This window comes from Diorhabda sublineata, chromosome 3 (genome assembly GCF_026230105.1).
Source record: "Diorhabda sublineata isolate icDioSubl1.1 chromosome 3, icDioSubl1.1, whole genome shotgun sequence".
NCBI lineage: Eukaryota > Metazoa > Arthropoda > Insecta > Coleoptera > Chrysomelidae > Diorhabda > Diorhabda sublineata.
The window spans coordinates 30421389-30435171 of NC_079476.1; the positions used below are offsets into that span (position 1 = coordinate 30421389).

General features: G+C 32.3%; 1 protein-coding gene across 1 annotated transcript in view; it reads right to left on the reverse strand.

The window, feature by feature from the left end:
• Positions 1–338: 338 nt before the first annotated feature.
• The window catches only part of LOC130441753 (dynein axonemal intermediate chain 7-like), a 45914-nt gene continuing 32469 nt past the window's right edge, over positions 339–13783 (reverse strand). The window contains exons 15-19 of the mRNA XM_056775539.1: positions 11511–11664; positions 6265–6325; positions 3419–3579; positions 2920–3021; positions 339–476 (exon numbers count right to left, since the gene is read on the reverse strand). Of these exons, the coding sequence (XP_056631517.1) occupies positions 339–476; positions 2920–3021; positions 3419–3579; positions 6265–6325; positions 11511–11664 (616 nt within the window). The remainder of the gene's footprint in view (positions 477–2919; positions 3022–3418; positions 3580–6264; positions 6326–11510; positions 11665–13783) is intronic.

Below are 13783 nucleotides of genomic sequence, written 5' to 3' on the forward strand. Positions count from 1 at the left end.
AACGCCCGTCAGACAGTGTTTATTAAGTAAGAAATTATTTCCGTACTGCGGACTTGTACGAAGTCTATCATAGAATATTGTTATTCAGTTCAAATCGACAATCACTATGTATTAGAGAACGGATATAGGTAATTTATCAATTGTATACGAAAAAATGATGTTCAAAGTATTTTTCCTCGCATGGTATTAAAGCTATCTCTCAGATTTAAGTGAAATTTTGACAGAGGACTTCCGAAAGATTGTGGAAACTAACAATATGATGACCGTAATTAAAGTTTTTTTCTTTTTTCGGAAGAAATGAAACTCTGGTTTGATTTATGCCTTTTTTATTTTTAAATTTATGAGAAACTCAAAATTCTTGTAGCTATCAAGAATTCGGAAACTGTATATATATTTAATTTGGAAAATTCTCCAACTTTTTTTCTGACTGCAATTCCACTAATTGTTTTCATTAAGTTGTACAAATCGGCGGAAAACTGAAACAGAAGATAACAATTAGATTCCTTTTTCGGAAAATACCCTTCCATATAAACTAAATGTATTGATTTAAGAGTTAAATTATATTCAATATGAAGTTTTTTAAGCACCTGAACGCAAATATCGTCATAATCCATTCAGAGTATTGAATTTTCAGGATAAACTTAAGAAATTGAATATTTTTGAAAGTTGTAACATAGTTATGCAACGAATGTGTTATGCGCACAGCTAAATCGATATCTAAACCTCTCAATATTCCCTTCCAAAATTGTTTCTTTTTAAAAACTACAAAACCTTTTTATTGAAAATTTAGAACTAAATTACTTCCTTAATGAGTGTTTTCTGTTCATTATACAAGGATTTTCTCAGAAGTACCTGGCCATTCACACACACACATACACCTTTCCCAGCGATTGTCAATAAGTTCGATGCCCCTTTTTTTAATAAGAATCGCCAAACTTTTCAAAATAGCCATTAACTTCCGATATAAGCTCTTCATTGTTGGAAAATCTTTGACCACCGAGCCATTTTTTAAGTTCGGAGAAGCTAAATCTGGTAAATGAGGTGCATGAGGTAGGAATTCAATTCATCATTTTGGCTATTGCAAGAACGGATTTGTGAACTGGCACATTGTCTTGATAAAACATTACTTTCTTCTTAGCCAAATGCGGCCGTTTTTGCTTGATTTCTTCGCTCAAAATTTGCAATAAGTTCGCATAATACTCGCCGTTCATAGTTTTTTCTTTTTCAAGGTGGCCAATGAAAATTACCCGACGACATGACGTTGCCTGCAGATGGAACGGACTTTGTTGTCTGCTTTAGAGCCGGTTCTCCCTTTTCAGTTCTCTATGTTGATTGTACTTCTGTTTCGGGTGTAATGGATCTACGTTTCATTTATGGTTATGAAACGGCGCAAAAATTCATCTTTATTTCTGTGAAACATTGCCAAACACTCGATGGTAACATCTTCATGTCGCTGTTGTTGTTGTTTTGTTGCGCACTTTCAGTCGACGATCATCCAGTACCACTTTTTGGATTTTCCTCAGCATTTCTGGAGTTCTACGTTCTTTAATTTTTCTTACAACTTTCCTTTCCCACTCAAGTATTCCTTATTTTTGTTGAGCCTAGGTTTTATAGTTTTGAAAATCACTATTTTTTTTAAAACTGTATATTTAGAACATGACTGAATTTACGCATAATTAATAGTATATTACTCACGAATGTATAATGAAGGTACTTGAGTATAAATCTTGGATAGTAATTATACGGAACTGTATTATTTTTTAATAACAATATTTGAAAAAATTCTTAAAATTCCAATTCACTATGTTTTATTGTGAAATAAAAAAAATTGAGTTACTTTGGAAAAATTGAATAGATAGATATAGCTAAGCAGTTTGCTTTTAAACTATCTATAACACGTATGCCTCATATGTTTTAAAAAATTTCAAAAAAAGTTTTTAAGTTAAAGGCGTGGGGGTAGATTGAAAATAAAACTGTACCTAAATCATCATAGCTTGTCAGAGAAAAATAGTTTGTTTATTGTATAGTAAAATAGAATAATAGTATATTATTAACAAGTGTATGATGGAGGTTATTATTGACGAGGTGAAGTTTACTGCCATGTGCGCATAAATCACCGAATGAATAATAACTCATTCTACGCGGGTAGATTACTATAGTTTATCCACGACTACTAAATATTTTTGTTGAAGTTTTTTGCTGAAAAATTTTGTTACAATATTAGATACACCATTATTTTATTGAAACAAATATTTCATACAATAAATTATTGTTAATTTCAATATAGTTATCGCAAAATTATTATAATAATCGTATAGTATCTTCATAATAATCAACACAAAAATGCTGTTACAAGAGGATAGTAATTAATAATTACTTTTGTCAATTCAAAATTCATATGCCATACTATACAATTTCCTTGACATTTTTGGAATAAATTTAATGTGGCGACTTCAGCAGCTTCTCTAATTTCTGGTGGTGTTAAAAAACAGGCATTTTCATTTTCTGTATATATTTTTGGTTGGTTTTTAACATAATTTAACATAAAATATCAAATTACTATCAAAGTTTTGAATAAAATTTATATTGTTTCAAAAGGTACTTCAATTTACGATAAACATATTCGATTTAGCGGATAGCTCAATGTCAATGTTCCTTGCATTAAAACTGCAGATTCGTTTCTAGTCTAGGAAGATTAATTGTTTTAATTTGTTATGTGTACAGAACAAAATTGAAATAGTAGTGTTTTGGATGATAAAATCCAACCAAAACAATATAATATAGCTAAAACCATATCTGTATCTGTCAGCAGTGGTTAATAGGTTCATTAATCACAGTCGTGATTAACGGGTATTATTAAGGTCAAGAAAGCATACGTATACGTGTATAGTCGTGGATAAAATTATTTATTGTCGTCACCTTGATTGATTCTACAGGTTCATCCGAAAACTCTTGACTAACTTCCGTACAATTGATTATTGTAGAATTAGTAGGGGTAACTAGAAGAGTTGAATAGTTTTTCTGAAAAATAAGACAATTTTATATTATTCAATTCACTAGTCAACATAAATTTTGTTGCATTACATCCAGAATTAACAAAAATTTTAAATTTAGAAAAAAATATCGTACCTCCGCTCAATTGGCGTCGTAACTCAAAAAATTAGAAAATCTCTTTTGTTGTATTATTGGTGTTAAGAAACTTGAAAATCTTATGTATAATAATGTTAAGTTAATAGTTTCTAGTGCGGAAAAACTGATAATGAAGAATCAATTTCAAACGCTTATTACTTGGTGGTTTTTTTGACTTATGACACTATTTGAGAGGAGGTGCTATATGTTATTGAACTTATTTTGAGGGGATATGTGGGGGATATCCAACCATTTAAAAAATATAATGAGAGTTTGATTTATAACTTACTTGTTTTGATTTATCGAACGAGTATTCTCTCATCAATAAAACGATACTTCTTCTACCTAGTGTTAAATTCCATCTGGACCATGCAAAATTAAAACAGCCGCTCAAGGCTGCCATATTACAGTAAAGATTCTTTTCCATCGGCCATTGTTTCTCGCAACAACCTGAAATTTTACAACAAATATGTCTTGAAATTCAATTGAACATATATTCGAATTGGAAAAGTCAAGTTGCAAGAAAAACCTGCAAGAAAACATGAAGCCTTCAAGACAATTTTTTCTTTACTACCAAAAACAGAAGAAAAGTCAACCGTACGTACGTGACTACTCATTTTGGACAGAAGAAAATTTAGTTGTTCCATTCACAAAAACTGTTTTCATAAGAAGAAATCAAAAGCTCGTTAATATTACGTATATATCCCGGAACTGACTGAGAAATAATGTTTACTGCTCTTATTTATAGCTATAACCCATGTGGTGGTGTTCAACCCATTAAATTTGTTCAACGAAATGCATTTTGGATCATTGTTCATCATCATCATTAAGGACACACATTACTGTGAGATAAAAATAGACGATAGCCCAGTCATGTCGAAATGAAAGAAAATAAGCTGAAAATTGGTACAAATCTTTTTTTTGTCGTTCTAAATATTGTCTCAAAAGTCGTCATTGCTATCGTATCCGCGTCTTAAGATAAGGTCAAAGGTTGTCAAAATCGGGTTTTTGCGAATATCTCGATTTCTATTGTTCAATTGAGATTTGTATTTATTATAAAAGCTGTAGAGTATAAATTTCTCTACAACTTTTGTTTAAACTTTTTTTCCATACAACGAACCATTTTTGGGGTAGAGCGCGAAGAGTGGACGCGTATAGTCATGACTGCCGTCATCATAGGAGAAGATATTGACTTTAAATGGACATACTCAATCACATCTACAGGGAATTTTCTTTACAAAAGTTGCCAAAGGTAATGTTAAAACACAAATTTACTATTCTACAAGTGTTGACCAATATCCTCGTATTAAAAAGCACATTTAATTTTACACGCATTTAATGGCTGTGAAACGACTTCTGCGCTGTTTAAAAGAGGAAAAAAAATGTTGCTAGAGCATTGGAGAAAATTCCCTGTTCGGATAAACTGATGGAAGTATTTCAATAAGAAAACTGCCACGTACAAACATTATTTGAAAATGGAGTGTACATCAGGATGGTATTATAAAACGCTCCAAAAATTCATCAAATTAACGAAACTAAATAAACTTGTACAATTGTCAATACTTCCACCAACAAGTGTAACAGCTCATCAATATATCATACGAGTCTAATATCAAATTCAAACGTAGTTAGAACTTAGAACCTCAAGAATGGGGCTGGATACTTGAAAATGAAATCCTGGAGCCCATAAGAACATTATTACCTCCAGCACCAGCCGAACTACTTAACATAATATTTTGCAATTGCTAAAATGGTTGTGGGTCCCACTGTGGATGCAGAAAATCAGAGCTACTATATTCTTTAGCTTGTGGCCAGTGCAATGGACAAGCTTGCCTCAAAGCAGAGAAGAAGGTAGATAACTAGCTTCCATAATCAGCTCACATTTTAATAAATGAATAATAAGCCATATTTAATGATGAATAAAAATCTGTATTTCCTTACTGTTTTTTTTTTATTTTAAAATATATAATCCATAATTGATAATATACTATAGTTAAATATAAATAATTGGTAATTAGTACATAAATAATGGGCATTGTTTAATAATTATAATTTTTATGACCTTCGACCTTCAATATCTTAAGACGCGGACACGATAGCTATGGTGACTTTTGAGACAATATTTAGAACGACAAAACAAAGGTTTATACCAATTTTCAGCTTATTATGTTTTATTTCGAGGTGAAACTCCTAATATGACTGGGCTACGAGGGACGCCAAGCCCGCCATATTCAATAATTGAGCTACCTGTTACATGGATGGCTCCTTGTTAAAAGGTTTGGACGGAGAAGACTTCTGTAGAGGATATTTCAACATAAGCAGATTGTTCTCTTTTAAAAACACGCTAACGCGCTATTTACTGTGACATAATGTGGTCGGAAGATACTTAGTTGGCACCATAGATACACGTCCATGTCTCTCTTCTTATACATGGAGCCGCTACAAAAACAACAATAGCCGAATTGGTGTGGTATAAGCTTACGCTAGAGTACAAAAAATCCTACATGACTTAGTTCCCAGTCTCTCGGACAAAATGAGACTAGTGACTGGCCTTTCAACCAGACAGTGTTCAAAACTCATGCGAAATTGAACCACCTTTGCAAGTCTTACTATCAGAGAAGGATCAACAGTAAGTGTCTGATTGATTTTTGAAATAGATCGGCCTTTGGAAGTGCTTAGTGGGACACGATGGGTCTATTACAAACCAATTATATCAAGATCAAAACCAAGATCAGCTTTAGGTTCGCAAGACCAATACCAAAACCCAGCAGTTCAAGATTCATGCAAGATGTCCGTGAACTTCAAGACTTACGCAAGAACAAGGCCGAGCATGCAAGATTCTTGTGGTCTTTTCGTAAATCTTATTCAATCACATATTGCTCTTAACTCTACTAAAATTCTACTTCTTTTTCATTATTACCTTTTTCATTATTTTGTTTTAGTTGCCTCTACTAATATCATACATTTGTCACATTTTAATTCAGATAAATAATATTTCGTGATCTGCTCTCTTTGAAAAAATGGAAGAAAACGTTACAAGATTATTTTTAAGTACTAGATCTTGTTAAAAATTTATATGGATTCGAATTTGGAGTAAGTCAATCCATACGTGAAACGAAATTTTAGGAAACTCACCTTCAACGTAACAAAATGCATCGTGTTCAGGAAATATGTTTATACCCGTCTCTATTAATACCTGTAAAACATATTATTTTTTTCACACAAATCTTGTAAATGAAAACTATTTCTAAAACTCTTTCTAGTTAGCAGCTAAGCAACCGCATCATAGAGGTATTTCTAATCCATTCTTTATTCCTATTAACAACAGAACGACGAAATTATTACGATGAGATGGTAAAAATACTAATCCCTGTTTTAATATTTATTTATTTATAAATCTTATCATGAAATGTTCATAACAATAATGAATGTAAGTAATAATTGGTAATTACTCTAATAGTAGATTTATACAAGTCTAACTACTATCACTACGTCCTTTGCGCGTCTTTTAAACATCATTTACAAGAGTTAGTCCCTTTGCTTCGCTTCAATAAGAACTTTATATCATTTTTATTTTCAAAATAGTCTCCACATTATCGGATTCTTTCCATCGATGTCATAGCATCGAAAAATGTACAATCTGTACAAACCACTGATTTACAGCACGATTTTGCCTGCTGAATGTTGTATCTTGAATTTTTTCGGCTGTGGTGGAACCCGATGTTTTGTTTTGGTTTCTACATCATAGTGATAAGTCCATGGTTGATATATTATTGCTAATTTTGAACAAAATTTTCTAGGTTTTGTCTATATTGTGTTCAAAGACGACTATCTTTTCAAGTTTACTTGTTACTGCTAACATTCGTGGTACCTATCCTGCAGTAACTTTTTTCATATTCATCAAACATTTTTGTGTAAGGGTATTCCACCTGCATTTTCATCTAAACAAGAACTGTCTATTACATTTAAACTCACGAATCATGGTGCAGACAATTTCTTTCGACAGTAAGTATAGTATGTACCACGTGGTATCAGACGCTTAAATCTTCAACTATTTGTCTAATAGTCACACGTGGATCTTCCATCACGAAATCATGGATTTCTTTACCATTTTGGTATGTGATAGTTCATGTTCACTGGTACCCGACTGTCTACATGGAAGTAGGGAAGGTAGGAAACGCGAGCATAAAGGCACGTGAAAGTGGAGCCTCTAATGAGATGTGGGGTCTACTCGGCTTGACCCTTCTCACAAAGACAGATCTGTATTTACAGTAAATAGAAATATAAAACTGTAATAGATTTATTGTAAATAGCTCCTATTATTATCATTTAATTTATTATTTTTATTAATATATTAAAGATGTTTGATATTGATAATATATATACATTGAAAAAATGAACTTGTCAAATTTCATTGGATTTTGAAAAGGTTGTTTTATTATATAACTGTATTTTCTTTTTTTAATTTGTTTGTTTAAAAAAAAATAGAATCTAAAATCTATATATTTTTCAGAAATAGTATTTATTTAACATAAAAGTTTTTTTGATATTCAATATTTTCATATTCGCTTCGACTTTTGATCAGTTTTTTAGGAATAACTGGACATGTCACAACCGTTGCATTAGAACAACTTTGAATGGTTAACTCTGAATGGTACATCAGCATTTATTCGCTAGAAGTGTTCCCCACAATGACAATGCAAGCTTTCACACATTAGTTCAAACAAAAACGTTATTGGACAGTCAAAACATCGATAATTCACCGCACAGTCTTGTTTGGCACTCAATGATTCCTTCTTAGTCCCGTAGATTAAAAATAAATTGCGAGGTCGTTTTTCTGCACCCGAAGAAGCGGTTGATGTGTTCAAATCACATGTTTTAGAAGTACCTCAATCGGAATCGACAATTGGTTCAAACTCATGTAAAAGTATATTGACCTCATTTGAGAATAGTTTGAAAAACAATAAAGCCATATACAAGCTATAAATATTTGTTTTTATTTCAAAACTTAAGTAGCAACCCTTGTATATTATTGCAATTTCTACAAACATAACAAAAGTTATTAACAATAAATTTGAAATAAATTAAAAAATTTTATCAATTCAAACGAACCCATATTAATCAGTAACTTTCCTGGACCGACATTAAACATACACAAAAATAATTAGCAGCTTCTTAATAACCTATTTATGACATTGTAATGTTTTTTCTTATATATGTATACTATTTCTATCGGTGGCGTGAATTTATAAACACTGCCTTTTACTCACTTAATTTATTTAAACACTAACACTAAACTAACTCATACAATAATTAATTACTCACAAACACTTAACTAACCTATATATTTTAAGTAAATTTATCTATTACTTTTTTATGTCGTTCCGTGCATTATGACTATTTATTATAAACTAACTAATGCTGCTAAAAAAAACCCTTTTATATCCAAAACGATTATCTCAAAAATTCTAGAAAATTAACAAACAAAACAAATGAATAAAAAAACATTTTCAACAAATCGTCGCTGTGATAAAAACATATATAAAAAACTAACCTCAAACTAATTTCACCAAATTTAAGAACGGGCTGGCCGTGAAGCCAATGTCGGGGACGTGCTCGTAACAAAATGTTATATAAGAAAAAATTTCAGTTATTTTTGCACTATTATAAAAATACTCCGTACAACCAGCGTTGTACAGAGTCTACTTCGTACAATCATCTCTGTCCGAAGTCCGCCAATCTCGGCTTCATACAAAATGGCTTGTACAGATCGGACTTCGTACAAATTCATTGTACGAAGCTCGACTCCGTACAAAATGGCTAGTACAGATCGGACTTCGTACAAATTCATTGTACGAAGCTCGACTCCGTACAAAATGGCTAGTACAGATCGGACTTCGTACAAATTCATTGTACGAAGTTCGACTCCGTACAAAATGGCTAGTACAGATCGGACTTCGTACAAATTTATTGTACGAAGCTCGACTCCGTACAAAATGGCTTGTACAGATCGGACTTCGTACAAATTCATTGTACGAAGCTCGACTCCGTACAAAATGGCTTGTACAGATCGGACTTCGTACAAATTCATTGTACGAAGCTCGACTCCGTACAAGATCGGGCTTGGGACGTAATATATCCACCAAATCATTGTGAATTTGTGTTGCCTGAGACGCGCGTTTAAAATTGTCACTATCTCAAATAAGGGTAGCGGGGGTATATAGAATAACCCTGTTTAAAAAATTTGGCACAATCTCAACATAACCTCAAGTATTGATAAAAATATCTAATAAGTGTCGCGAATAATTTTATAGAAAGTAGTTTTATTCGTTTTTGACTATTTTTAAAAGTTTTTAAAATTGTTTTTGGTTGAATGTGTAAAAAAATTTATATTATTATATTGGTATGACTTTTCTTTCAATATAAGAGCTCTGTGATTTTTTATTCGGTATTAACCAATAAGTGCTCGTGAAGGCTGATGTAGAATATTCCATATTATCCTCCTAATGTAGCATAATTTCTGGTGGTTATGAGACATATTCTTTCAAACTAAAGAACATTTTTTAGCTAGTACGCATAAAACAACTTTATTAACTGATCATGTGTATTTTTTATGGAAATACCGAAAAATGATAAAAATCCTGAAGGGGGATGAAGGTCATATGGTAAAAGCAGTAACTGCTGCTCGAGAAGGCGAGCTGGGATATTTAAAAAGATTTTATGGTCCCTAGTTCAACCCTGTTTCGACTATCTTAAAAAGACGGTGATCCTAAAATCGTGTCTAAAACAAAATTAGGATGCAAACCTATTCTTAGCGACTATGGACTTTTTGTTGATTGACACGAAGATATGTCCACAATGCTGCTTTTCATCTTGCAAGAAGAAACAATAAACTTTTTTCTTTCATTGATGGACGAATCAACAGACAAAGATTGGTTGTTCAATTTCAGAAAAAATATCCAGATGTTTTGAGATTGAGAAGACTACTAGAACCTTTATTTCACGAGATGTGGAGTTTAATAAGGAATCTGTCGGTGCCTTTTTTGATATAAGAAATGAAGAGACACAGCTTGACAATAGACAGGGTTTTTAATGTCGATGAGACTGGACTATGTATTACAGAGAAACGTTGAAAGAAGACGCTCCAACCGGTACATCATTCGCTTTTCACCCATCCGGTTGAATTCAAACTAACATATTTACATAGTGGTTCAATCACTTTCTTAAACACGTTCGTCCTACTGCTGAAAGAACTGTGTTTCTAATATTAGATGGCCATCTGTGCCATACGAGAAATTTAAATGTTGTGATAACTGCAAAACGAAATTTTGTTACCATAATTTGCTTACCACACGGTTACACAAGATCCAGCCATTAGATAAAACAACAATAGGCTTATTCAAAACGTTTTATAACAAGAAAATTCGTCAGTTGTTACAAATAAACAACCGTCCAGTAAATGACTTTGATATTAGTGAATTATTTGATGTCAATTTAAAAAAAGCTGTGAATGGTTTTAGCAAGCCCGCATTGTTCTTGTAAACAGACATATATTCACCAACGAAGATTCCATCATAGAGGCATAAAAGCACACGAATCCTTAAACTGCCGTGAGCAGAAGAATTCGAACAATTTCCTAATGTGCAATTTTTCTCAAAGAAATTCAACCACTGCTAATCTTGACTAAGAAATTGCTACCCTCTGGCTAGGAACCAGAGGGTAGGAACCCGGCGAAGCTGACGTAATAACCTCGGCTCTCAATAAAGATGAATCAGAGCAATCACTCTCGCTTGCTTAAACACCTAAATCTAAAAGTCAGGTAAAAAAGAAGTTTTACAAAGAAAAAAATAGCCCTCCTGTAGCAAACAATGCAATAACTGGTCTTAGTAAAGTTCAAGCATAAGAAACTAAAACTAGAAAAAACAACAGGTCAGTTAGTCAGATACTTCTCTTCTGATGGCTCAGGATGTGATAAGGTTTCCTTATCTGATTCTTCTGGTGATTAAGCCAAGCCAAGCAACCGTCTGAAGATGATGAATGTTTTTTTGTGCCTCCGTGTTTTCGCAAAACACAAAGGACGAGGTTTGGAAACAGTGTCTTCTATGTAATTTTTGGGTTCTCGAACTGTGTGCCGTTATAGAGAAAGACATGTTTGCAATTTTGTGGAGTGACGATACAAGTGTTTTGTTTGATTATTTTTAATAACTTCAGAAAAAAAAAACATTTTTGTTTGGTCCAAATACGGTAAGATGAAAAACACATTCACACAGTCATGATTCCCATTATTTATCAAAAACTCATTTAATTTACAAAATATTGGCAAAAAACTAAAGGGGTATTCCGTAATACCCCCGTTACTCCATAGAATTTTAATCGCTTACCTTTTTTAGCGTATATAGTTTCATGTATTTTCCAATGTATGCTTTCAAAGCATCATTTGGACTATTTTGTACCCAAATTAGACATATTTTCCCATCTTGAATGTTGAAGTCAAAAATCAATATTGCCGATGTGATCGATATACTAATTGATCCACTACAATAAACAAATTATAATTTATTATTCAATAACTAGAATAGATAATGTATTTTAAAGCTAGAAGAAATTAAAATGTTCAGTTTTATGTACTTTTTATAACTTTCAATAGTTGTAACATGCCATTCGGCTTGTTGACCTCCCACTTTATTCGAGAAATTCAATAAAATCAATCCAAATTGAATCGAATTTTTCCCCATTTACACTATAACTATCAAAGTAAATTTGTGGTGATTTTGTTCTTTATATGGTAAGTTGGTAAGCTGGTAAGTTTTTCTTTGCTTTTTTTATTGTACTAACAAAAATTTATATGGTTTTGTTTTAAGAAAATTTTGGATGACACTTTCAGCTTTCTTATATGTTGAAGAATTAGCTCCTTTCATTCAAATCTCTTCTTTCTACTCGTTCCTTTTTCCGTAATTTCCATCTATGTTCCCGTTTCCGTCCTCAGCTGCCATGTTGAGAGTTTCAAACCAACAGATTAAAAATACAACTCACTCTAATAACTGCGAATTTAGTTGAGGGCTGCAACCATCCCGGTCTTATCTGATTTATTTCCAATTTATAACTGCTTTAGTTCGTTGTGCTCTTTTGGATGAGAATTTACCATTTTTTCAATAAATTTATTATTGCTGAAACTCTTTTTATTGTTCTTAGCAATAAATATTAATTTGGATAATCGTCTCCGGGAATAGTTTTAGATTATTCAATTTTTCGTTTTTAATTTAATTCATAAGATTTTCCGCGTTTTTTGATTAATTGTTAACGTCGTTTGTTTAAAAGCTGGTGGCGTCCAATTCAATATTAATTGTTCACCCCAAGTACCAGTTATTATATATTTTAACTGAGACCGAATATTACTGAGGACGATTCTCCTGCCGGGGAATTTATGGTTATATAATTTTTTCTTAATTCTCGACTTTTGTCACATAGAAACGTGCTCTAAACCTCATCGACTACTTTTTGAAAATTTTATATTATTGGAAGATATAAAAGCATATTAAGGTTACGTTCCAGTAATGCTCTCATCCGGACTATTAAACTTACAGTTCCCATATTTTAATAGGGCTTTTCAAGAATTATGATAGGGTTAATCTGATTATGAGAGTTATCCGGATCACGTCCCCTGTTATTCGGAAACTGATCGAAACAATCGGATTCTCTGTGACCCGATTGTTTCGAGTCACAGAGATATGCAAAAATCTTTCCGACCCTAGCTGTCGTCTCGAATTATAAAAATTTTACATTGCCTTAATATAGTTATCTATTATTTTAATATTGTAAGCAGCGTAATTGAAAGGTTACTGATGTTTTGGTTTATATACTATTCAACTTAAAAAATTTATTGATATTCAAATTTGGTGTGTCGTTAATAACTGCCAATATTAATTAAACACCTAGGAGCTATTTTACCATTGAAGGTTTATGAAAGTCAAGTCCAATTCGAGTAGGTGTGCAGCACGGGCACGGTACGCGGGCGGCGGAAACAATGGACGACTGCAGGCCGCATATAATTTTATCAATAGATCAAATTTTTTTATGTAAAAATAAACAAAATAAAATTGCAAAATAAAAATATGGTAGCTCATTATTCTCAACTCTTTATAAACATTCCTATTTTGGGTCAGAGATGACAATAGTTGAAGGCGTTTTTGGTGACGTTTACAACTACTTGTAGCCATTTTACACAGATTGATACAGTGAAAAATGATTGAAAGACGTTATTTCTCTGTAATATTCAAATACAAACTGTCGTATACAACGAGCGATGCAAGAAACACTGCTCACACGTCCTCTTCTCTTCTCTACACCAATAGCACCCGATAACGACATTGATTGGGCGCATAAATCAAACAGTGTCAAATTCTAATCAAATTTCTTTTTAAGTATATGCTTATATAATCAGAATATATTAAATAAAACCCATGCGCAAAAAAATTTTTTTTGTTGACTCGTGTTAAATATGAACACCATTTGGGTCTATTTTTTATGTGATTCAAAAAATAGACAAAACTACAAATTAGTGTCGGATTTGTCGAGGAATTTTATCGGAACTAATTTATAATAGTTATATACAGGAGCAAAAGTATTAGTTTTTAGTTGGAACAATTTTTGAATC